Source organism: Fukomys damarensis, unplaced genomic scaffold, assembly GCF_012274545.1.
Source record: "Fukomys damarensis isolate Sample0158 unplaced genomic scaffold, DMR_v1.0_HiC HiC_scaffold_19, whole genome shotgun sequence".
Lineage (NCBI taxonomy): Eukaryota > Metazoa > Chordata > Mammalia > Rodentia > Bathyergidae > Fukomys > Fukomys damarensis.
In genome coordinates, this window is record NW_022900931.1 from 26489565 (window position 1) to 26515959 (window position 26395).

At 49.9% G+C, this 26395-nt stretch overlaps 1 protein-coding gene across 1 annotated transcript in view; it reads left to right on the forward strand.

The window, feature by feature from the left end:
- The first annotated feature begins 2103 nt into the window (after window positions 1-2103).
- Window positions 2104-26395, forward strand: part of Ano2 (anoctamin 2) — a 283786-nt gene continuing 259494 nt past the window's right edge. Inside the window, exons 1-2 of the mRNA XM_010611608.2 lie at window positions 2104-2284; window positions 3421-3741. Coding sequence (XP_010609910.1) covers window positions 3481-3741 — 261 coding nt within the window. The 5' untranslated portion in view covers window positions 2104-2284; window positions 3421-3480. The remainder of the gene's footprint in view (window positions 2285-3420; window positions 3742-26395) is intronic.

The following is a 26395-nucleotide window of genomic DNA, read 5'->3' on the forward strand; positions in this document are numbered from 1 at the left end:
CAGTGCTGCACCATCGCTCATACTCCCACAGGCTCCCTCTCATGGCACATGCCACTCTCGGCTGTCACTGTCACCCGGGAGCCTTTCCAAGTGGGGATGGCTGAGCCATGTGCTGCATTTTAACCCGGGGAGCAGGGGCTTGGCATGCAGAGCTCCAGGGAGCTGTGGCGCGAGTGGCAGAGGGAGCAGCAGGACGGCTCATGCCCGGGACCCTCACAGGGGACAGCGGCTCCTGCACAGGGGTCTGGCCGTCACTCTGGGCTGCCTTGGACTGCGCTGCTCTTACTGTGGCTGTGGACCCAGAAGCAGCTGGGCAGAAGGAAAGACCGGCCCTGGAGTGGGCACCATCTTTGCCCCCTGCACCGGTCTCCACCGGTTACACATCTCTGTGGTCTTCGGCTTTCCAGGCTCTCCGTGGGGTCCTCTGTTTGCCCCCAGACTATTCTGGGGGCAGCCTTACAGAAAGGCACAGGGAAGAGGAATGAAGCCAGGTGGGGATGGGGAGAAGGCATCTCTAGCGACCTGACCCGGAGGACCTGTCACACGTTCTCTCCTGGGGAGAGAGGGCCTCGGTCCTTCCCGGCCTTCAGAAGACTCCCCGCCCTTTGCAGCCCAGCTCGCACCTCCTCTTAGTCTTTCCGGCTTTCATGGTGCAGACCGGAGCCCACATGCAGGAAATGAGCAGCGGAAGCGTTCCCTGCTGGTCACCGTCCTGCTTCTTCATTCAGTTCTAGCTTCGTAGAGAGCCGATGTTTCTTCAGTGCAGGGCAAAATGTCCTAGGCTCCCTGGAACTGTCCAGCAGAGAGATGAGCACATATGGGCTGCCCCACTAGTTGGTAATGAATCCAGAGCTGTTTCAGGAGCTCCCATAGCTGCCCTTTCCCATTCATACATTCCCTAAAGCTGAAGGATGTACAAGGCATTACTTCTGCTCACAGGGAGTTTAGGATGAAAATATGAAGAAGCAAGCGTGCAGATGCACCCTGTAACCCCAGCACTCTGGGAGGCTGAGGCAGGAGGACGGCTAATTTGAGCCACCTCTGAGCAACTTGGCAACTTAATGAGACCCTGTCTCAAAATAAAACATAAAGTGGGCTAGCGATGTGCAGTAACTCATTGCAAAGGCCCTGGATTAAATCACCAGTACCACACATGCAAAAAAGAATAATTATAATCTCTCCAGTCACTGCCTTCTATTGCATACCCAGAGGCTGGCCTTGGTCCCAGGTGCTCTGCGTGAATCTTTTGTTCCCATTTCACTCCCATCCTGTGAGTGTGGGACTCTTCTCATTTTATGGCTGAAGAAAGAGCTCAAAGCGGCCACTGTTCTGGAAGGTGGCAGGGCCGGGGGTTAAGTCCAGGTGCTGTGGCTGAGCTGTTTTGTTGGTTCCTCTGAGATGAGGCCGGAGCTGACAGCTCCTGTTAGGGGCTCCGTGGCTCCTGCCATGTACAGTGGGGCTGGAGTCCCCTCTGTCCCGGTACTCCTATTTGCATATCCGTCACTGATGGGGGTCTTGCCTCCAGGGGCAACAGTGGGGGTTTCACAGGCAGCAGGTGCAGGAGGACCCCTCAGGCTGGGAGAGGGCACCCTGTTCGGAGGATGCCCTGCTCCTGCGGGCCCTCCATGGTTCTGCCCCTGCTCTCTGAAGGGGACATGCAGGTTCCCAGGGTGGAGAAGCCCTGGTCCTTGTCACAAATGGGAGACATCTTGCTTTCTCAATGCTGTCATCCCTCCTGTCCCAGATGGCAGCCACCCCGGGCGGTTCCCAGCCCTTAAGGAGAAAGCTAGGTCAGGCCAGCAGTGGCTCAGAGGCAAGACACAGGCCTGGCACCCCTAATACGGAGTGATTAGACACCCTTGTTTGGAGGAGGTCCTCATGGCAGCTCCAGACCCTATCCCGTGTGTGTGTGCCCATGTGAGTGTGCGCTTGAGTGTGTGTGTGTAGTGAGTGTTTCCCTCCTACTGCCAGTATGAACTTGGTAACGAAGGCTGTAGAAAAATATGAGCCATATTTTAGGGCCATTGTTCCATTTCTCTGTATTGCAGGCTTCCCGCCATCTGAAGTTGTCCTGTGTCCCTTGTGCTTTCCTCTCACAGATATCCCCCTGCTTCCTGGATCTCCACACCGGCTGAGCCCTCGGACAGTAGCCAGAGGGGTCCTGGACCCCAGGCATGGGCAGCGATTCCCCGGGGTGCAGGGTTCCCAGGCTCCGGCTCCTCGGGGCAGCCCCAGCAGAGACTCTGGCTGGGTTCTGGATGCACAGAGTCCATGTAACTGCTCCGTGAGTACTGGGGGTTGGGCTGGGCCTGATGGAGGCCCCAGGGAGCCTCTCCCCTGGGAACCCTCACCTTGAGGTGTGTGCGTGTGTGCTTGCGTGTGAGAAGGCTGCGTTTGTTAGGGCCCCTTCTCTGCCCTGTCTCCAGGTGAGGTTCGGTTTCCCAGCAGCCCTGGCCCTGGCCACAGGGGCCTGGAAAGGGATAGCGTGCGGCAGGTGACCCTACCTGTTGGCTGCAGAGTGCCTGCTCTCCCATGGCCTAGAGACCTGTCGCCTCACTGTGGCGGCCCTGAGCCTCTCCTCTGTGCCTGGCACTTCAGCTGGTTGCCCAGGTGACCTCTCAGGTGGCTTCAGAGGCAGCTGGGTATCAAACCAGTAATAAACAGGGAAACACCCAAAGGGAGGGAGCAGGTCCCTGCCTTCTCCGCCTCATTCTCTCTCCTCCTCTTCCTTCCACCTCCCCAGTCTGGAGTGGAGGAGAGCAGGAGCTAGTCCCCTGCTGCAGCTTTAGTAGGGGCCTCACTAGGGGCTGAAGCAGAGGAAGGGAGGAGGATGTGTGGCTGTGGGGGGCACACTGCCGAGTGAATTCCCATTCGTGGACCAGTCCACCAGAAAGTGGCCTTTGTCCCCATGGATCTGGAGAACCTGCCTGTGAGTAGTCTGAGTGCGAGTACAGACAGTGTGAAGCTGGTATGCAGATCTGCAAGGAGGTGAGCGTGTGTGGGTGGGTCACAGCACACAGAGGGCTGCGTGTGTCTGGGAGTGCGCTCATGTGTGCAGACCCCTTCACGTGTGCCCACAAGTGCCAGTACAGGGAGGTGTGTGTGCACGTGCAGGATTGTGTGTGTGTGTGTGTGTGTGTGTGTGTGTGTGTGTGTGCACGTGCAAGGCTGGGTGTGTGGCTCTGTGTGGGGCAGGCAGTGTGGTTGTGCATGGATGGCAGATCGTGTGAAGGTGCCTATGCGGACTGGACACACATGGGTGAGGGCTACGGGGCCAGGACGCAATGGACTTGGGCTGCAGCTGTCCTTGCACTGGGATTTGGCACTGCTAGGACTGGGGAAATCGCCTCCTGGTCCTCGCCCTCTCTGGCCCTGACCCCTCTCGCCCCCTTACCTCCCTTTCCTTACCTCTCTGGCCAGGTCATCAATAACTATCTGGATGCCAGCGAGCCCGTGTCCTCGGAGGCCCGTGTGAGTCGCATGCACTTCTACGACAACCAGAGGAAGGTGGACTACGTGCTCGCCTACCACTACCGGAAACGTGGGGCACACCACGGCTCCCCTGGCCACTCGCTGGCCGTCATCTCCAATGGGGAGACGGGCAAGGACCGCCATGCGGGGGGACCCGGGGACATCGAGCTGGGGCCCCTTGATGCCCTGGAGGAGGAGAGGAGGGAGCAGCGGGAGGAGTTTGAGAGCAACCTGATGGCGGCTGGCCTGGAGCTGGAGAAGGACTTGGAGGTGAGGCCAGTGGCGAGGGTCTTGGGCGGGTGGGATGGACTCCTGGTGGCCAGTGCCACCTGAAGGAGCTGTGGACTTGTTCTGGCAAGTGGCACTTCTTTTTTCTGCCAGGGAAACCAGATTTTCTTGCCCAAGATGTTGAGGGAGTCTCGGTATTGCTGGCACTGTCTAGGATGGCAGTGCCAGGGGCAGTGGGATGGTGAAGGTATGTCAGAGAGTGTGGGCAAGACATTGTCCCGAATCTCTATTGTGGTTTCCTGTGATCAAGGCTGCTTTCCCTGGCCTGGCGCTAAATTCCTCTTGTGGATACAGGGACTCCCATAGGAAATGCACTTGCCAGAGGCCCCTTAATGGACCTAATGTGGGACATTTTGGGGAAGTAAATGGGGCATACAATGGACATATTTTACAGCCCATGAGCTAGAAAATGTCACCTGTGGTGAACAGATAACCTAGGGGAATCCACGGAAATCCTTTTCTCCACACTCTGTCCCTCCACTTTTTCATACATGGATCCTTCCATTTCTTAGCTTTGAAAATGGCCTGTCCTTGCCATGTCTCCACATCCATTTCCTTACCGTTCCATACTCTATTCCAGGCTGCCAGGCTCCTCTCACTGGGGCCGATCACCTCGTCTTTGTGCTGCGGTCTCTGTCCTGGTCCTCTTCCCCAGACCTGTGTGTGTTCACGTCCTCTCTCCTGGTCCTGCTCAAACCTCACCGCCTTCTCGGTACCGTCCCTGACCATCTGCCCGAGTGTCTTCTCCACCATGCTCAAGCGCCTCAAGCCTGCTTTACTTTTCTTTATTCCTCTTTGCCCAGCTTCCTAAAGCACTGTGATAGATTTACTCATATTTTAATCCAAGTGTACCCAGCTCTACTAAGGCAGGATTCTTGGGTTCACAGCCCCAGGCAGAGGCTGGCACGTACTAGGTGCTTCCCAAGCATTAGTGGAGTGAACGGCATGGCTTCTCTGAATCTCATAGTCCTTACCTTGCTGGGTTGTGGCTGTAGTTGTCCCACCATTAGATGGGCAACGAAAGTGCACAGCACAGCGATGGGACACAGCAGGTGCCCAGTGAGTGTTCGTTATGGTTTTAAAAGGCCTCATGTTGAGGGTGGTAGTTTTCATAGATCTATGATAAGACTCATCTGCACACTGACGTTGTCCTCAAGCTGAAAGGGCCCCAAATGTCCCTGCCCCTTCCTTTGGCCCTCGGTGGGATGATACACTTTTAGGCTCAGTGCTTGTGGTGCCAATCCGTGTTGCTTATCCGGACTCCGGGTTAGCACTCCTGCCTGTGGGGCGCAGGTGCACCTTTGAGGCTGCTTTGGGGCACTTTGCTGTGGGAATGCTGCTTTCACCTCCTGGAGTCCAGAGTTCATAGGGGCCTGCACTTGGAGTCTGGTGAGAAGGCTTTTCTGGGGCAGTAGCACTTTCAGGGTTGCACCAGGAGCTGTGGGAGTCACTATCCACATACCTGTCCCAGGTCAGTGGAGCTTTGGGCTTTACTCAGGGTTCATCTGGGAAACAGGAGGGCAAATGCTGAAGGGTGATAGAGCGTTTGCATCCCAGGCCTGGGTTCTGCAGTCACAGGGCCTTGGGCAGGCGCCTGGGTGCTTTCCCTGTCTGTGGAAGGGGAATAATACATCCTTGACCACTGGGTTGTTAGGAAGTTTAAACAAGACAACTAAGCATTTAGAACAGGGTAAGAATTACTACTCTCATCTTTATTATTATTTAGGTCAGCAAATAAAAATGCAGGGTGCCTTGACATTTGACTTTCAGATCAACAGTGAATAATTTTTTAGACCTTAGTATGCTGCATGAAATATTGGGGACATATTTCTCATACTTACACTAAAACTTGTCTGGTACTGATCTGAGTCAGACAGACCTGTGCTGGCCCCTCTTGGCCCTACTCCCAGGGCCTCGGCCATCTCCAGAGCCCCTCTGTGGCTGCTCTTGGATGTTCCTGGCCTTGGATGGGGACCAGGAGGACACAGGACCATCTCAACTCTCAGGACTGAGCGGCACCAGGCAGGGGTGTGGGCGCATCCTGGGCTGTTGTTCCCATTGTATGGCCGCCTGCTTCCAGCCCCCACCTGGCTTCGAGGCCTCAGGCCACCTCCCCCAGCCCCGCTGTCCTCAAGGCCTCCCCTCCATGGCACCCTTTCCACCTGCCGTCTTGCAGGGTCCCCTCTTTCTTTCCTAAAAAGTGATCGCCATGACTGTCATTACCTTGCCCGGAAAGGGTTAACTGCCCTTCCTGCCCGACCCTGTCATGTTTTATCACTGGCCCTGTCCCCCTTCCCCTCAGCTGCCTACTCCCTCCCCGGGCAATCATTCTAGCACATCATGGTTCTGGAAAATGTATAGTGTTGTTTTTGTGCTGTGCGATTTTGCTTTTTATTTTAAAAATAGGCTTTATTGTTTAGCACAGTTTTAGATTTGCAGAAAAATTGGGACTAGTACAGCGTGTTCCCATCTACCTACCCCAGCCCCAGTTTCCATATTCTTAAGAACTTAATCGGTGTGGTACATTTGTTACAATTAATGAACCAATATCGGTACATCATTATGAATCGAAATCCGTGCTTTGTGCAGATTCCCTTAGACTTCCCTACTGCCCTTTATTTCTGGATCCTGACCAGAACAACACATTGCATTCACTTGTCCTTTGTCTCCTTAGGCTGCTCTTGCTGCTGACAGTTTCTCAGAGCTGTGTGAGTTTAAAATTTACATAAAAGTACTCTGTTTTGTAGCTCTTTGTACTTCCGGCTTTTTTCTCTCAGCACTGTAATTTTCAGGCCAATTATGTTCTGTGTGTAAATGTCACACAGGTCACCCATCATTTCTAAAGAGCGGGCAGTTCTGCAGCCACCATGGTTTAGGAGTCATCCCCGACTAGTAAGGGACACTTAGGCTTCTCCCACTGTGCCACCCAGGCAAGGCTGGGGAGGAGTGGTCACCTCCCTCGGGATGGGCAATCCACGATCACCCCAGCCTCCTTGGTCTTCCCAGCCTCCCTCCCTCTTCTCTGCCGTGTTGGCCCTGGGTGCTGTTTCAGAGGTTCCCAGATGGAGCCTGTGAGGCTTTGTGTAACTCTGCCCATGTTGAGGTACTCAGCCTGGTTCTGAGTAGAACCCCGGTGGGGTGTCTCACCGCACAGGGACCTCAGTCACACTGGCAGCAGTGGTCTCATCTGCTCGGCCTTCCCCACCGGCTCATTGGTCACCTCCAGCCTTCGGGGCTGAGCTAAATTTTAGACTCCAATTTTACTTTGACTTAAGGACACCCTGGGGGAGGATCTGGGTTCCTAACAGACCCATTAAACATTATTCCCTCAGCCTTACTGATCCAAAGAGCTTTGCAGCCACCAAATTCTAACTGAATGACTGTCATAGACCTCACGGCTGGCCCTGGCTGATATCTGAGCATGCTTTGGACAAGATGACAATGGACAGACACGTTCTATCTGGTGTCTCACCTTTTCGTTTTGCGTGTATATTTCCAGGTATTGGCATTGTCCATGGTCACATTTTAAAGACACATCATTATTTTGTCAGAGCACTGTACTGCACTTTGGCTGAGTGTTTTGTTATGTTTGGCTGTGTGATTAGAATGTCTCTTAGAGACATCCCTGGAGATGCATATGGGTGGCAGAGACATCTGCCAATTCTTCTAGTCTCGAGCCCTCTCTTTGGAAGTGGCAGCCCTTCCGTGTGGGAGCTTGGACTCAGTTAGGAGGGGACTGAGCCCTGAATGAGCTTTCTGTAGCCCTGGTCAGGCTGTAGAGTAGAGAGCTGCACTCGCATGGCCTCCTGGGATAGGCCTGGGTGCATGGCCTCCTGGGACAGGCCTGCGAGGTCAGGCACACCCACTTCTTCCTCCTGTCTTTCAGACCTCTGGTTTTCACTGAAAGCCAGCAGAGCAGAGGCAGAGACTCAGACACATGGATGTCACCACGGGCATCTGTGGGGAGAGGGGCTGCAGGGCCAGGGACTGTACACCCATGTTCGTACCCTTTGAGGCAAGACCATCTTCCCTGCAGGCTGAAATTCCAGAAGGCATGGCCCACAGTTCCATCGTTTTGGGAAGTGAGAGCTTTGGAACTGCAGATGGAAGAGGGGACATCAGCAGGGAGGCCCCCTGCTTGGGCTTGGCATTCCTGGGATTAGGGTCCAGAGAACTGAGACAGCAGACTCCATCTTTGCGCAGTGTGGTCTGCCATCCCCAGCAGGCTGTTTCAGGCAGTCAGGCATGGCAGGCAGTGGCGGGGGCAGCCCTGAGGGCACCACTTTACCCAGGAGTCAGGTGGGAACCCTGGAATGACCCAGACCTCTCCCCCCCAGAGGAGCCCCCCCTTCCCCTGTGTTGACACCTGACTCCTGACTGGGTAGGCCTGGCAGAGCCTGGATGCCTGACATCTCAACCTAAGCATAGCACTGCAGCAAAGGACTGAGGGTCGTGTGGAGTGTGGGATGTCTTGACCTCCTGGGGGTGGGGGACACTGGAGGTCTGAAATTGCCACCATCTTCCCTTCATGTAGAACGTGTGCCCATTGCATCTTGACCTCAGTGTCCCCTTTCCCACCTCCTTCTTTTCAGGAAGCCCTGGCTAATCATCGGCTAGGACCCTCTGTCCTCCAGGACCTCTGGAAGGAGCTGAGGGAGCTGAGGGAGGGACTCTAGAGCTGTCCCTAGAGCCAACAGACAACCTCACCAATTAGCATATTAATCTCATCGAAGTAATCTGTGATCCCAAGAAAGGAAACTAACTTTCCCGAGTGCTTTCTCTGTACTTCACAAATGCAATCTTGTGCTTTCCCCCGGACTCCCTCACAGCCTGTGGCTATCTTGCAAGTGAGTCTTGGTCTCATCATTTTAAGAAGCTGGGTGACTCAGCAGGGGTGACGCTGCTACTAAGTGACCTGGCTGGATTTGAACCTGGCCAAGCTTCAGAGTAGCTGGGACTTCTGAACCCAGTGGAGTAGCCAAGCCCTTGACAGGTGTTTCCTATTCTCCCTCCCCAGAACCCACAGGGGCAGGGCTTGTCTGTCTGGAAGGGGAGTGAGACAGGGGAGACCTTGTCTTCCCTCTCAGGGCTCAGGTGTTGTCACTGCAGACTCCCTCTGGCCTGTCTGCAGTGCCAGGCCAGGCTGAGTGTGTCTCCTCACATGTTTGAACCTCCAGCCTCCCAGGTAAGCCCCTTGGACCTGCTGCTGTTTGCCTTTCTCTTAAGAGCTCATTTGAACAAGCTTCTCCTCTTACAATGTCTGAATCTGGCTCTGGCTTCTCTTTTCTGGGGGAAATTAGGGTTTTGTGTCCTTAGGGGAACCTTGCTGTTTGTTTGCCTAGGGTCATAGTTTCTCCAGGTGTCTTCCTGCCCCTTGCTCTACCTTGGGTATCTTCAGAAGGTGGTGCATTTCTATGGGGTGAGGATTCCCAGACACCCGGACTCCATTATAAAGTTAGTCTGCCATCTGCTCAGAGGACACGGGAGTTTGCATTTCTAGGAGGGGCCACTGTGAACAGGAAGCGCGCTGCTGTGGGTTTAACCGTGCCCCTGACCATGCTTCACTTGGCTCTGACGCTGATCACATGGTGATGGGGGAATGGAATGTTGTCGCTTGGCCTGGATGTGTCTCTGTCCTACCTTCTTCACCCTGAAGCTGCGTGCTGAGGCCCCGGGCATCTCACTTGCCTCTGTCCCACCCCAAGAGAACTGCAGGAACACAGCAAAGCCAGCCCAGCAGCCCCACCCCTGGGGTACACAGCTGAGCACAGAGCCACTGGGTGGTAGGCAGGGTGGCATTGCAGAGGGTGGGTGGGGCGGCCTGCGGGAGGGGATGCTGGACAGCAAGGAGTGGGATCAAAGCCCCAAGGAATTTGTATCTGTTGCCTTTAGAATTTAGAATGAAGAAACCAGCACTCAATCTTTAGCAATCTTACTGGGCTGGGGGGAGTAGCTATTGTCCCTTCCCCTGGGCTGGGGGACTTGAAGTGCCTGTTCAGCAGTAAGCAACAGGGGCTGGACCTTGGAGCTGGGTCCTCTAAGTTAAAATGGCTCTCAGGGTCATGTTTGGCTTGTGCTTTCACCCAGCAAGCAAGGTAAATAGGCACAATAGAATGAGATTGGACCCTGGGCCCAGTGAGAGCAAGAAGGGAGCTGGGGTGGGGCTCCTTCCAGGCCCTCACACCTGGTCTCATTCATCTCTCCCTAGGTACTTTGACTGGCCAGTCCGTCCTCCAGTCCCGGAGGGCACAGGCCAGCAAATGACTTCTGTGGCTAAGTGCTGTCTGGTCACATAGATGACATGGACAAGAGCATGGGGCCACAGGACGCTAGAGGTGTGATCATTACTTTCAATCCCATTAGAGAGAGGACCGAAGTCCAGAGAGTTGTGACTCATACAGGATTATGTGGGAGAAGTGTCTGAATCTAACGGACTGCTGCTACAGTCTGTGCAGGCCTTAAGTCAGGGGACGTGAAGAGGATCACAGTGTGATATGGGTATGTACTAAGTTCCCATGATACATGTAACACACTGGCACACACACACACACACACGTCAATAATTGAGAAAACAAAACAAAATGAAATGAAAAAAACAAGTCCAGGGAGCCCATTTCTATTAGGTCTGTCTGGCCTGTGGCCAAGTTACTGTCTTTCTATGGTGCTGCTGTTCTGCTGGGGATCCTGGTGCGACTGCTCTGGGGTCTGTTTCAACTAGGCAGACCGAGAGCTGGTTGTCAGGTGTTCCATTATCACTCCCGTTTCCTACACTCATTTACGTCAAGACTATATTTGGTGGAGAGAGGTCTGGAGCAGTCAGTCTGGATTGCTGATTGTCCCTCCTCACTGCGGGGCTGGCTGTGTTGGGCTGAGGCACACGCTGAGAAGGAAGTTCCCTCTGCACTTGTCCTGGGAAGTTCAGGGTCTCTGTCAGCCTGAGGCAACTTGGGTGGTCACGTAGCTACAAAGGGAAGCAGCTTGTAGGCGGGACCTGCCAGGCTCAGTCCCTGGCCTCTCTCTTGCTTCTTACTTAGTGACATTTATGGAGCTCCCAAGGTTCCAGGTCCTGGGCTGGGAGCTGATGACACAGAGGAGAAAGACATGGTCTGTGTCTTTAAGGGGATGCAGGCTGACCAAAGAGCCTCCCTCGCTGCGGTGTGGGCAGGCTTCTGGGAGGTGAGTCAGGAGGGCAGCTTGTCCCTTGCCCGTGGAGAGGCAGTGTGGCTGGCATGTCTGGAGGGCAGAGTAGGAGTGGATGCTGTACCTGGCAGAGGCTTTGGGCCTTTGGGGGTCCAAGGATATGCAGGGGGCCACATGGGTGCCTGACAGAGGGCAAGGGCAGATCTTGGGGCCAGTTTGGCCTATCCCTCAGATGCAGACAGGATCTTCCTGCTGCCTTGGTCAGTGATATCTGATGACCCTTGGGGCCATGTGGCAGCAACAGGGATTCTTAAATCTCCAAGATTTTGTGAGTAGAAATCAGGGGTATAAAGGATAAACTTGGATATAGAAAACTTTCTTGATTTTCACAAACACTGAAATTTAGAACTGACTGCAATTAAGAATACAGACAAAGCCCTACATTAGAACCCCTTCCTGTGGATTTGTCACCGGAAGAAGTGACACATCGATTTGCACCTCCAGAAGCATTTCCATCTACCTCTGCCTCGAAGTCTGACACTGTTCGGATGCTGCTGTTCAATGTGCTGTTAAAGAAGTAGATTGCTCTGTCACAGTTGTGCTTGGAAGTTTTGATAACTGTTGCTGTGAACTTAGTCTTATTGTCCCGTATAACTTTTTACACATTTAAAAAGATTCTGAGAAGCTAGGTGTGGTGGCACATGCCTATAATCCCATCTACTCTGGAGGCTGACACAGGAGGATTGCGAGTTAAGGACTAGGCTGAACAACTTAGGGAGATCTTGTCTCAACCAGCCAGTCAGCCAGCCAACCAACAAACCAGCCAGCCAGCCAGCCAACTAACCAGCCAACCAACCAGCCAACCAACCAACCAACCAGCCAACCAGGCAGCCAACCAACCAGCCAGCCAATCAACCAACCAACCAACCAACCAGCCAACCAGCCAACCAGCCAACCAATCAAACAACCAGCCAGCCAGCTAGCCAGCCAACCAACCAAACAGCCAACCAAGCAGCCAGCCAGCCAGCCAACCACCCAGCCAGCCAGCCAACCAGCCATCCAACCAACCAACCAACCAACCAGCCAGCCAACCAACCCACCAGCCAATCAACCAGCCAGCCAGCCAGCCAGTCAACCATCCATCCATCCATCCATCCATCCATCCATCCATCCATCCAACCAACCAAACAAATAAGTGAACAACAGGCTGGGGGTGTAGCTCAGTGGTGAGCCCTTGCCTAGCATGTCCAAGGACCTGGATTCAATCCCTAGCACTAATTGTTAAATTAAGTCAATTTTTAAAAAACGAAATAAAATAAATCTGAGAGGAAGTCCATGTATTTCACCTGTCTGCTCTAGGATCCCTTAGCTCAAAAAATATGAGAAATCCTTGAACAGATCACCCTGAGCCTAGGAAGCCTCCTCTTCAGGCGTCCCCCTGGCTGTGTGTGCTGGGAGACCAGATGGGGGCCTTCTACTGCTGCCACCTGGGGACCCACTGCTCAGAGCCGGCTCTCACATGGTCTCCTACGGGAGCTTGATGAGTGGCCTTGGCTGAGCAGTCCAATGGCTCCCACATGCGAGCACCAGTCCTTGGGCATCCCGGTTCGGGAGTCTCATCTGCATTGCTCCACTCTTCCACAGCCACAGCCAGATGCCTCATAAACTGTAAAATGTCACAAATTAGCTCTAGGTTGATTCTCCTACCCTGTCCACCTTTGCGCCTTAATTTTCTAACTCTCCACTCACTGTGCCCTCCAAGTTGACTCTCCCTCCCATTTTAGGAATGTATGAGAGTGCTGAATGTGAGAGCAGCCTTCCTCAAAGGGAGGAGGTGCTGTGTTTCCTGTCCAGGTGGGAGGCGAGGGCAGTAGGCACAGAAAGCCATCCACAGGCGATGCAGCTGGGCCGGGACGAGGCAGCTGCTGGTACTCTTCTGAGCACTTTGTGAGTTTCCCACCTAGGAACCAGTTATCCTCTGATAGCAAGGGCCGGGGTCTCACTGGCTGTGGATGTTTTCTCCAGAGCTGGGTTTCCTGCGCTCTGGGAGCCATTGGTGAGCCACAGAGAGGGCCGAGGCTTCAGCACCTTTTCAGGAAGGGAGTCAGGAAGGGGTGAATCTTGATGGATGTACGGTTAGTCAGGGTCAGTGGAGAACCCCCAAAGGCCTCTGAGCAGCAGCTATGGCCCTGGGAGTTTGCGTGGGTTTGTGTGCTCCCTGCACGCACTGCCTGTTCGTGGTTGCCATGTTGTGTGTTGCCATCACTACACATGGTGGACTTGGGAAGGACATGTTCACACCCCTGGGCCTTAGCCTGGGAGCAAGGTCTGGGTGTCCTGGCTGTACTGACTGAGTGATGAGAAAATCAGTGGTCATTCTGGGAGTTTTTCTGCCCTTCCGTACCTGCATTGCTCTAATGGGTGATGTAGCAGGAGGGACTTAAGTCTGCCTTATAGGGAAATGTTATATCATTTTCAAATAATGCAGAACTGATATCCCTGGCCAAGAAATAGTGAATACCTACAAAAAATAATCACATCAGGAACGAAAGGCCACTGACCTCTAGCGATGTAGGCGGCTGCAGAGGGCCCAAGGCTGGTGTCTATGTCCTTGGTTAAGTGGGGTCAGCTTGCATCAGAGAGACTGAAGACTTTGGTACCAAGCTGACACTTTGTCTTTGCAGGGCAATTGGAAAGGGACTTTCTCCTTATTTAAAAGCCTTATCTGATGCTCTGTCCTGTCCATAGTCTGATGCCCCTCGCTTTTCACATGGACAGCACCCCCCAAACACTCAGCATGTGGCTTGGCCCAGGATAGAGTGAAGGCCTTGTGCACAGCAGTGGCATCACATCCGTTTTTGGGGAGGGAACCGCCCCTGGCACATAACAGACCTCAGGGTGTGTTGAACTGACTGAAGCAGACTGCAGTGTGGAGCTGTTCAGCGAGGGGTGGCCCAGGCATGCGGTGGTGGGAAAGCTTTCCAAGCAGAGGTAGCCCTTCCTCTCGGCTTCTCCTGGCTCCATGCCCACTTATGCCACCTGGGATCCTGGCTGTGTGGTTCTGAGCCCCTCTGCTCAAGCTCTCTGTGGCTCTTACATCTTCAGTGGCAGCACACCGTTGGCTCTCCTTCTGCTTCCTTAAACGGGGGAGAAAATGTACAACACTCCGTGTCCTCTTAGGGCCCCCTCTGGGGCACACTGAGCCCTGAACAGGCTGCCCGGTGGTTGGACCTGTTGGGGTCAGCAGCTGAGCCCTAGGCATTGTTAGCTGTTCCTCCTTTTATCCTCTCTCTCCCTCCCTCCCCTCCAGGTCTGTCCTGTTGGGCAAATCCCAGGACCATGACAGTTGCTGCTGCCATGGCCTTGAGCTTGTCTATGTTCACCCCTCTTCTCCGCAATCTAATTACAAAACCCTTCAGCAAAAAGCATGGACATGACTTCCCATGGACTTAGGTCACTGTGGGTCCCATGACCCATGTCCTCTAGGGCTCTGCGGCAGTGGGATATGACTTTCATCCAGTCCTCTTCCCTGTTGCTGGGGATACCTGCCTCTGTGGCCTCCCTCCATGATTATCTCACTGCTGCATTGGAAGTTATTAGTAATGATAGCAAGCACATTGCCTGTGCTAGGCATGTCAAGGAACTCATTTAATCCTTGTAACAACCTCATGCAGGATTTACCACTACTAACCTATATACAGATAAGAAAACTGCAGATACATAACTTGGCCAAGGAAGAACAACCAGTGCCGGCAGGGGGCCTGGACCCCCAACCTCCCAGTCAGTGCCTCTCTGGGGAGGTGCTTCTGCACCCCAGTTTGGGTGGGCAAGGATGGGCTTTGCTTCCAGTGTGGGGGTTGTTGGGTGCTTAAGAAAGCTCTAGAGAGGGGATGTCAGTATTTGTTACCTGAGCCCTGTTCCGTGTTCACTGTGTTCTGCCGAAGTTGACTTCCTTCCCATCAGCCCACACGGGCTGCAGAGCAGCTGGAGCCCTGCAGATGCCTCCTTTACCCAGCGCCTGTGCTTGTGGGGAGACCTTGTCTGCACAGGATGGCATCCAGGCTGGCTGGGTGGATCTGAAATCGCCAAGGAGGGCTGAGAGGCAGTGAAGCTTCCCAGAGCATGAGGCAGGCATGAGAACTGGAGAGCGTGCTAGATGTTAAGGAGTGTCAGGGCTCCAGTAGGGGCATAGAGGAGTCGGTGTGAAGTGTCAGCCACCCTGGGGAACAGGGCTGGGAGGACCCTCAAGTGTGCGTCCTGCTTGCTCCTGTGCGGGGGCATTAGAAGAAAGAGAAGTCTGTCCAGAGCATGCATAGCTTTTCTCCTCTGGGCCCCCTCCTCCTTCCCATGCTCTATGGCCTCCCATTCAGACCCTGCAGGCTGTGGCCATGCTGCCTCCGCGTCCTCACAGGAATCACTGCTGGACTAGGGCCAATGTGTCTGGCACTGCAGGTGGAAAAGAGCCTACGGGTCACACCACACTGGCTCTTTCCTTTTCCAAGGGCTATGGCCCCCAATAGGAGCCCTCCTTACCCTGGCTTTCCTAAGCTGCTTACTCTGGAGCCTAATGCTGTCTTAGCCAGGCAGCACTGGGGACAGAGCTCCCCTTAAATGCAGCAGCTAGCACTGGCCCCGGTTAAAGCAGGATGAGCCCATGCCAGACACATCTGGGGAGGCAGGTATTTGTTTAGTGAGGGTAGCAGAAGGCAGGAAGTTGCCCAAGGTGACGCCCGATGGCCCAGGTAAGCCTGCAGTGGCGGGCCACATGGGGACTAAGTATGGAAGGTGAGCACTTAACCTGTTTTCCAACTCTCGCATTCTGGGTCATGCCCTCCTGCTGCTGGGATGCTCAGGAAATGGAAGCTAGTTCAGTCATTGACCCGAGCCTAAGCCAAGGGGAATTACACATATGCTGGGCTCTCCCTCCCACATGCAGCAATGATTGCCCGCAGGCCACATCTGCACTGCCGCCTTGGCCAGCTTGGGTGGCATTGCGCTGTCTACACTGCCCTTGCTATCTACATGAATTTGTGTCTACCCACATCCTGACCGTCTCTGAGTACCTGGAACCAAGTGGTGGGTGGCAGGTTTGCAAAGGGAGAAAGCTCTGGAAAGCCCAGTTCAGTGGCCAGCTTGACTCTGGCCCCCAGCACAGCACTGAGTGTAGCCCCACCTTGGAGGAGCCCTGTGGTGCCTCCTTGCTCTTGTGAGTTATTTGGAAGAAAAGCTGGTGTGTCACATTGCCAAGGAAACAAGTGATGAGCTAAGGTTTGTCCAGGGCCTCGTGCATTGCCCAGACAAGTCAGAAACTTGGTGTTGGTTGCTCTTCTAGTTCCTTAACTGGAGACCCGAAGATCCTTCCAACACTTCTGTGTTTTTGTGGCCTTGGAGATGAGCTGCCTGCACATGAGATGTGACCCCCCCATTGGAATGATTCCTCATCCCTCTCCTGGCCCATCCAATAGTTGGGATGTTGAGCAGAGCCCCTTTAGCCAGATACCTGCTTATTTCCTTTCTGCTTTTGAGAGTCTATGCAAAGTTCTCCAAGACCGTGACCTTGGGCCAGGCCCCTGATCCTCAGAGTCTAGATGGCCCTCAAGAAGATTCCCCTATAGTCACAAAGGACTTTGCATCCCTGGGCCCATGAGTAAATCACCCATCTTTGTCCCTGGTTGAGCTGGAAGTGTAGCTGGCTATGCCGAACACCTGTTTTAAAAATTTGCACTGAAATTTAAGCATGTTGATATAATTTGTTACAGCAGGTCCCTTCTCAGTGAATAATCTACCTGACTGATCTGACTTTCCAATCTGGACTTTCAAGTATCAGATTTGTCTGAAGCAAAGTCATGGAGATGAAGGGGGCTCTTCCTCTTTCTACAATCTAAGTTTGGCCTGGGCTGTGCACCTCCTATAGGAAGAGGAATAATCAACCACCCCACTTGCTGATTCATGCAGCATTTCAAAGCTCAGGAGGGCAGTTCCTCTGGAGGTCTAAGCTGAGTCCCCCCACAGCAAGGTATGCCAGCAAAGAAGCAGGCCAGAGCACGTGTATTTGATTGGCCCCACTGGGTCCAGGGGACCTTGGGATTTGTCTCTGGAGCCTCATTTTGTGTGCCCATGTCCCAGGCAGTGGAGCGATGGGAAGACTGGAAAATGTGATCCTTGTGGGCCTGAGGAGGGTGAGTGTGGATTGAGCTCTTTAACCAGCTTTGTCACGGAGTCAGGACAAGTCATGTGACTTTCTCCACATCTTGAATTTCTGTGTTTTCTGCTGGTCAGGGCTCCCCTCTACCTGGTCTCCTCCAGCATATGTAAGCAGATCAGCTCTAGGGTTCTGCCCAATGTGTGACAAGTCTGAAGGTCATCTTGTGCATGCCTCGTCTCCGTAACAGGCTGCCAGGGCTCCAGTCCTTGAAATGTTTTCCTTATCCCCTCAGATAATATACTTTCTGGAGCCTGAGTTGAGCCTCTCCTTCTGCCACCTCAGCTGCTTGGTCATATAGCCTTGGTCTCCAGGGAGGCCCAGAACAGCTGCTTGGCCCCGCCCCTGTTCCTTCCCTCTTCCCACTGGGGTATCACCTCCAAGCGTCCAGCTCGTGAGTCCCCCAGCAGTTTCTTCGTCACTAGATCACATTGCAAGCTCCTGTCCAAATGCTGTCTGGCCGCTTCCTGTTCCAGGCATCTCCCTCCCACCTGAGCATTTGTGTTTCTGATTATTTATCCCCAGATGCAATGGCCACATTTTTCCAGGTTGAATCTGCTCGTTACTTCCTGCCTGGGTTTGCTAACATCTCCAGGTCCTTTCTGCAGCCACTGGTGCAGCCTTGCTCGGTGTGGAAATGTGGATTTCCAGCCTTTGGAGAGCAATCCCCGCCGGGCCGGATGGGGAGAGCCTGTTACCCTGCCGAGAGGCCCCACCCGCGTGAAGTGCAGGCCCTCCCAGGGGCGCATCTGAGCCGACAGCACACTAAGCCTTCAAAGCGCTTCCAGCAGCGCAGCGACCTAGACAGAGACCTGTCCCAGCTGCTTGGCTTTCTCCACTCTCCTGAGCCGGGAACAAGGAGACGCCTTCCTGCCCTCTTGGCCTGGGCTCCTTCCAAGCAGCCATCACCAGTTCTAATTAAATACTCGGCAGATGAAGTGACCGAGCTCCAGATGAGCGAGTGGGGGCTGTGCTGAGTTGACCACTTCCTGTCCAGGCCAACACTGGGAAGGGGCTGCACAAGGCCGTCGCGGAATGGCAGGAGCCACCAGTCCAAAGCAGAGGCGTGGCCAGTACCCCCTCATTTCCTTGAACAGGGAGATTTGCTTATTTTTTTTTCATTTTATTTTATTGTAAGTCTGCTATGACCCAGAAAGTCAGAGTTGGAAGGGGCCTTTGAGAGTCTTTAATCCATGTCTCACCTTGCAGATGGAAGTCTGCTGAAGTTCAGTAACATGCTCAAGTTCATGCAAGCATTTTCCACGGTCCTCTGCCCTCTGGGCGAGTGCTCAGTGTTAGGCACAGAAAATGAAGACATTTCTGGTGAGGAGGGGCTCAGAGACGGAAGCCTGGTCGAGACCATCCTGTCTTTGAGGGAGAAATTGTCAGATACCTGCATCTGTCCTCAGTCTTGGCCCTGACTAAGAGTGGGAAGGTGGACTTGGTGGAGTGGCTCCGCTCCAGCCCTCAGCGCCCTTGGGCGGCCACGATTACACTGAGGCCCAGGGCTGTGACCTGGGGAGAATTGGATGCTGCTCCCCAGAGCATCAGAACTGGAGCGGGGGGGTCTGGCTAAGAAGCTGTAATCACCTACCCTGTGCCCTTCTTAATTCTCCTCCCTCCTGCCCACCACAGAGTCTCAGTACTGAACACGGGGTTCCTTCGGGGGATCTTCAGAAGATGATGATCAGTTTGCAGTGATTTAAGCATTCACTTGGGGAAATAAACAGCTGTGGCCTGAAATGCAGGCACACGCACTGGTGCTGCTCTGTCCACCCCTGCCCCATCCCTGCCCCTGAGCTGGGCAGAGCATGCACACCCAGCCCTTGGAGCACCACAGAACCCATGTGGATGACCTGAACCCCTGCTGTACCAAGGAAGAGGGATTAGCTTCCTGCAGACTGGCAGTGCCCTCACCAGGGCCTGTGTGGCTCTCACAGCACTTGTCTGGAGTCTGAGGGACCTCCGTGTCCTCCTTTGCAAAAACAACTGCTTCTGGCTTCTAAGAACCTTCTACTTCCTTCCCTAGGGAAGCAGGAGGAGAAAGAGAAGAAAAATTTGTTGGTCACCTGAGCACATGCCAGACTTAAATTTTCTTAACAAAATTTTGGAAATTAGCAATTACTGTTCAGTGATTTCCACCTTATAGAAATAGGGGCTTTGGGAGGTTTGGCTGGGGCTCTAGTTGTTTAGAGCCCCAGTGCTGTGTGCTTATGGCCTCAGACCCACAGTCCGTGAGGAAACGAGTGCTGTACGTGTGGAGTTGGAGGGGCTGCTAACCGCCGAGGGTTTCTGTTTACTGTATTTCTTCTCTGAGGATGGAAGTCATGCAGGCTGGCTATTTGGTTGCTAGATTTTTTTATGAGGTCTCTAGTCCTTCCAGGTATGATTAGAGAGGACGGTTGGAGATCGATTTGCCAGCTTGCTAACCTCTCTTTCTTGGGCTACAGCCTGGCTCAACATGCTCAATTTGTCTTTAGAAACCCTTCTCCCGACCCTTTTCCTCCCTCCAGTGATGGCCTGCTCATTCTCCCCTCTTTCATAGCTAGAATCGGTCTCCAAAACAAAAAACCACCAAAAAACCCAAACTTTTTTAGAAATACGATGTATATCAGCCAAGTTCACCAGTTGTGAATGCGTGTGAGCTAACTACCACTGAGGTGAAGAAATAGCCTTTGGGGCCTTCCAGGAGGCCCACTTGAGCCTCTTTCCAGTCACACATCAAGTAGGGCTCTGCTACTCCCCACATGAGTTCTGCCTGGCGTTGAACTTTCCATGTATGTGTCCATTTTGAGTCTGGCTGTGTGTGCTCAGTATTAAGGAGGATGCATCTACACTGTTGGCAGTAGCTTGTTCACTATTACATAGTGTTTTGCACGAATGCGCCACACTTTATTTACTCACTTACTGCAGATGATTGTTAGCATTAGGCCCTGTCTTGGGCTAACGTGAATGGAGCTGCGGTGCTGCTCTTCATATTGTGGGCTGGAAGTAGTTCTGGATGGTGTGCCTGGGAGTGGGTTTCTGGCCAGACAGCAAGTCGGTTCAGTGCATTACACACTGCTCAGCAGTTTCCAAAGTGTCCGTAACTGTTAGGAACATGCAAGAGTTCCAGTTTCCCCATACCCTATCAACACTTAATGCGGCCATTTCTCCTGATTGTAGCCCTTCTCACCCATGTGCAGCAGTCTCTGAGGACCAGCAACATGAAGAATGTGTGCCTGTCTCCTACCATTTGGATTCCTCTTTTGTGAAGCACCTTTTTGAGCCCTTTGACCATTTTAAAAACTGGTTTGTCCTACTTTTCCTTACTGATTTGAAGATGTTCTCCCTATGTTCATGGTTCAAGTCTCTTTGTGAGCTTGCTTTCCAAATATTTTCTTTCCAGTCTGTGGGTTTCCTCTGCATTTTTTGTGTCTTTCGGTGGACAGAGATTCTTAATTTTATTTCAATCCTTTTTATTGATCTTTTTCTTTATGATTAGTGCTTTGCGTAAATTATCTAAGACATCATCACCTATTCAAGGCACAAATAGTTTCTTTAATGTTATTTTCTGGAAACTTTATTGGTTAACCTTTTACATTTAGATCTACAATCCACATGAAACTGACTTTGGTCTGTTATGGCAGAGGTGCTAATCCATGCTAATTTTTGTCCTCTTTGGAGGACAGCTCACCTAACACCACTTACTGAAACGATCACTCTTCCCCAGTGCTCTGCTGACTTGCCTGTGTCATAAATCAGGTGTCTACTCAGGCATGGTTCTGCTTCTGGACTCTATTCCATTGGTCTGGCTCACCATCCTTGTGCCAGTACTGTAATATTATGTTAGTTGTTGCATTTTATATTCACATCTCACAGATTTTTCTCAAGTTATTCCTACTACCTGTCCCCATTTCTTCAGCTCTCACTCAGCCTCTTCCAATGTGCCTTCTGTTCCCTCCATTCTGTCCCAAATGCTCTTGTACAGATGGCTAAGGTCCTCTAGCAGATGCTAAGCCACACAGAAACTTTTTAGTTCTCAGTTTCTGAGTTTTCAGCATCGTTCAGGGCATTGGCTATCCTTCCTGCTTGAAGCCCTGTTGTCCTTGATGCTATATTTTCTTAATTTTCCCCTATTTAGCTGAGTCCTTCAAGTCTTCTTTCTTGGGTCATTTTGCTTTGACTTCTAAAAGTTGGACTTCAAAGCCTATTTGTAAACTTTCTTATTTCCCCATTTTGAAGTCATTCTGAAAATGATTTTAATTTTGAATATTTCCATTGCCCTTTTCAGTGTTAAGAAAGAACCCAAAATTGTATTTTCAGTGAAAATTTTCTTCAGAGCTCTAAACCATGATTGCCTCAATCAGAATTTTTCTTCAGTGATCTGTCCTTGAATTCTTTTTAATAAAAAATTATCTTTCCTATCTCTTCTCTATGAAACTAGCTCCAAGCCAACTGGGGCCTGAGACAAGAAATTAAATTTCTCTGAGATTAAATTGTTAAAGAGAACTAAAAAGACAAAAAAATAAATTGTCAAAAATGATTAATATGGGAAATTATTTTTCTTCTTCACAAGGAAATTGAAGGAATTACCTTTTTCCTATAAATTTCTTTACTGTTTTTAAAGACAGGTTGTATTCATATAAAAATTGTTAATTACCATATTACTCAAGTTTCTATTAACCATCTATCTTCTTCAATATTAATACTTTCATCCTCATTCTGACCAACTAGAATTGTGAGGCTTAAAAAGGAGGCAAAACAAAGGCACAGAAATGCCAAGTGAATTCATCCACAATGACAGATGCTCAGATATAGACAATAAACTAATTTTTTCTATCAAAGTCCCATTATCAAGAACACTGGTGATGCTCAGAAACCCAGAGATGCAAATTCCCAATCTTCAGACTTGCTTACTAGTCTGGTGGATAGAAAGAGGAATGAAAGAGCTATGAAATGTGGAGCATTTCTGTTTACTTGCTCATTGTTCGGGCCCTATGATTCCCCTGAGCCTTGCTATGAGCACTTTTGGGCCCTTTTAGGCTGAAATTATCTGTCATATCTTTTAAAATTGGTCTTTGGATGTAACTCATGACTCAGTATTGTAATTAGTTTTAGTCTGTTGACTCTCAAATTTGAGCATTATCAGAATCACCCAGAGAATTTTTATGACTCTATCTCTGTGTAGATGTTGCCCTAGGGTTTACAAAATTATGCTTATTTTTACAGTCTATTTAGGTGGAGTGTAGGAGCCTTACCATCTTATAAGTCCTTTTACCCTCCCACTTTGTACTGTATCTCTTATTTATCTCATATATTATAGTTATATAAATTTAAAACTATCAGAATGTATTATAGCTTTCTATTTCAATTGTCAAACATATTTCAAAGAAATTAAAAAAGAGAGCAGCACATTTAATTTCCTCAGGTGGTTACCATTTTTGTGGTTCTTTCTTTATTTCTGATGTTCTAAGTTTCCTTTTGGTACATTTTCCTGTAGCAATTCTTTAAGAGCAAGTCTGTTGGCAATAATTATCTTAGCTTTACTTACTCTGAAAAGTATTTTACCTTTGTTTTTGAATGATATTTGCCTGAGATATAGAATTTGGAATTGACAATTATTTTAGCATTTTCAATGTGTTGCTCCACTGTCTCTGGCTTCCATTGTTCTTGATGAGAAATCTGCAGTTATTACAAAATTGTTTCCCTATAAATAGTGCATTATTTATCCTGGCTACTTTCAAATTTGCTGTTTTCTTTTTCTCTAGTTTTCAGTAATTTGATTATACCATGTCTGGGTATGGGTTTCTTTAGTGTGGTCTGTTTGCAATGTGTTGAATATCTTAAATCTGTGTGTTTACATCTTTCACAAAGTTTGAAACACTTTCATCCTTGTGTAGCTTTAATATTAGATATTTTGGTATTGTCTCACAATCTTTGAGGCTCTGTTAATTGTTTTCAATCTTTCTTTTTAGATTAGATACTTTTTATTGATTTCTTTGCACTTGCATTCTTTTGTCCTCTCCATTTTGTCTTTAAGCCCATCTAGTAAGCTTTTTATTTCAATTATTGCATTTTTCACTTCTAAAATTTCCATTTGGTTCATTGTTATGTATTCTGTTTCTTCTCTGAACATCTCTGTCTTTCTATTTACTTCAGGAGTGTTTGTCCTTATTTGGGAGAATTTTTATAACTGTCACTTAAAAGCATTTATAAAATAATTCTAATATTTTTGTAATCTTAGAATTGATTTGTGTTGATTATCTTTTTCTGTAAAAACATTTTCTGGTTCTTTGCATGCTCAATGATTTCAAATTTATTCTAAACATTTTTAATACTATCAAAATGTGGATTTTATTTAAATCTAAATTTTGCATTAGCATTTACTTAGGTTGGGTTTAAACTGGTCAAATTATGACCAGGATTTTGTGGGTTGTGGTTTCAATATCAGTTTTATTGTGAAAGCCTTATTTTATTTTCATCTGTCCTGAAGATTCTCCCAAATGACCAGTTTGGGAACATAGCAGTAGTATATCACATTTAGTCCTTAAAGTATAATTTATAACTTATGGTTAGGTCCATGCATGAGCTGAGGATTATGCCAAGGAATCATGAACCACTTGAGGGGTTACACTGATGAATTTTTCCTCTCTCCATGGTCTTCCCAGTTGCCTGGGACACCCTTGCCACCTTCCAGTCAGGAAATTTGGATTCTTATTACTTCCCTCTACCACATAATTCCCACATCTGCACCTGAGTTTGGGGACCAAATAGGGGAGGATACACAAAGAAAAGAGAAAAAGGGGTTTACTGTGCTCTTTTTAGAGCATGGGCCAACATTACCCTCCCTCTGAATTGTAGGGTGTCTACAGACTACAGTGAAAAAGAATGGAGAAAAAAGTGAAAGCTTTCTTCCACACTCTCTTTATCTGGATACTCCTTTTTTATTCTCCAACAAGTGTTAGAAGGCTTCTCCTGAAGCTCTATCATCCATGGAGAAGCCAGCTTCTGAGTTTTGGACTGCTTTGAGTCCAAGCTAGGGGATACTGGAGGAAAAACATCCCAGACTTATCATGAGTTTATGCTTTTTTTTTTTTTTGAGACAGGGTCTCACTATGTAGCTGAGACTGACCTGGAACTCACTATGTAGCCCAGGCTAGTCTCGAACTCACAGCGATCCTCCTGCCTCAGCCTCCTGAGTGCTGGGATTACAGGTGTGCACCACCACGCCCAGCTATCATGAGTTTAATGTTGGTTCCATTTTCATCCTTCTTCTCAAGTCTGCCAACTACTATTTACTTTTCAGAATTCTCAAATAGCTGCCCCATAATTCAGTTCTTGTTTCGTAGCTGCATTTAGATGGAAAGACACAGGGAAAAATGGTTACATCTGTTACCTGGGACTAGAATGCCTGGGGGCTCCTGGTCCCCACCCAGAGTGTTTCTGATTCAGTCAATCTCAGGTTGGGAATGAGAATTTTACTTTGAACAAATTCCCAAATGGTGCTGTTGCTTCTTGTCCCTGAGCTATATTTCAAGAACCACTGATCTATCCTATCTTTGGAAATGGGAAACCTTTTTATCCAAGGCAGAATACAAGCCAAGTTCCCCCATTTAAAGAGTATCATGTGTTCAGTGGCCTGCTATTTAATAAACTGAGGGAGAAAGGGCAATGAAAGAAATCCTTTGGTTGAGCAGATGAGGAGATTAAATGAAACTGATATTATAGAGGAGACTATAGATTACTAGCTCAATACGAACTATGGTTGACAATTTACTAATACAGAACTTAAACCTGAAAAATGTTGTTATGGGAAATTTTCCTGATTAAGAGATCTGCCATATTTTTAATAGCAGATCATTATAGAACATATGGTAACTCTTGAATTGTTTTGTTTGTGTACTATGTTCATAACTATAGGGGAGACAATAAGAGGAACTACATTTAGTCTTAATTCTGACTGATAAGGAAAAGTTGGCTGGCAGAAGAGGAACCCTTGTTCTCTACAACACTGTGACCCATGACACAGGGTCAGGATCAGATATATGTAATAGACTCGTGGTGTATAGACTTAAAAATCCAACACAAAGTAGATATCTGAATGTGTCTTACAAGAATCAGAATTTTAGAAAAAAAACATTCAATGGTAAGCATCCTTGAGGTGACATGGAAAGAGAAGATATTTGAAAAGAAATGTGTGAGCATTACACAGCCTATCAGGACTGTAAATGGACATACCCAAAAGATGGAAAAGGTAGAATATGCTGAAATCTGAAAGCAAAGAAAAAGTCAAACACAGTGAAGCGAGTTTGGGAGATTTGGGTTCCCTACGAGCTTGTGAAGCAGAGTGGAGGCAGACTGTGCTCTCTTTGTAACCGCAGGAGGCAAGAGGCTGGAGGCAGCAAGTGACCACACCTGGGTGAGTAGTGGTGCTTCACGCTGGAGAGGGAGATGGTACTGGAGCAGAGGGATGAGAGTTCAGCTTTGTGTGTGAGACCATGCAAGATACTTGTCCAACAGTCATTGTGTGCCAGGTCAGACCTTGTATCTTTGTGGATCACCACCTCCTCTGGGGCACCTGTTTCCTACACACCCATTTATTACATGCTTTGCTGAATTGCACTATAAGTAAGTAACATGCTCATTTCTACCCTGAGACTCAGGACTGTCCCTTTCTCGATACTCATTCCTAGTCTCTAACACAGGGCTTGATAAGTGCTTGTTGGGTTGAATTCTTTCTATTCTGCATTTGATATGTGACTCTAGAAGAATTCTAGGAGATAGGGTTGCCTAAGGATAATCACCTTCAGAGCAGGGTATTTGAAAAGACAGAGGAGTTTCTTGCTCTCTTGTAAGGTGTATACATCTGACCCTAGAAGTGGGTAGAAGGGCCTCTCTGATGAGTCCCAGCCAGCCTGTTCCATAGTCAGTGCAGCCCCAGTGTGACAGCTTGAAAGCATGTTCTGCTTTGGCCTCTGGATTGGCATTGAGGCTGCTGGCATCTCAGAGTGGCTGCCACAGTACAGGAATGAGCTTTGTAGCCACAGGAGGCATTGCCACTTTCCCCAGTCATCTGGGGGAAATTTTCCATGCTGCCAAGGACTCAGTGCTGGTGGGAATTATCACTTGTGGGCAGAACTGGTATCCCCAAGATGTAGGTCTGGGTAGTGAATCAAAAAAAAAAATGGAATTTTAAGTCCCAGAGGTCACCAACTGGAGACAACCTGATGAGTCCTGTTTTCCACCAGGGTATTTGCCTTTACCTGTTCATAGACACATAGCCTTTGATTGCATTTCTTTTCTAAACTCTTA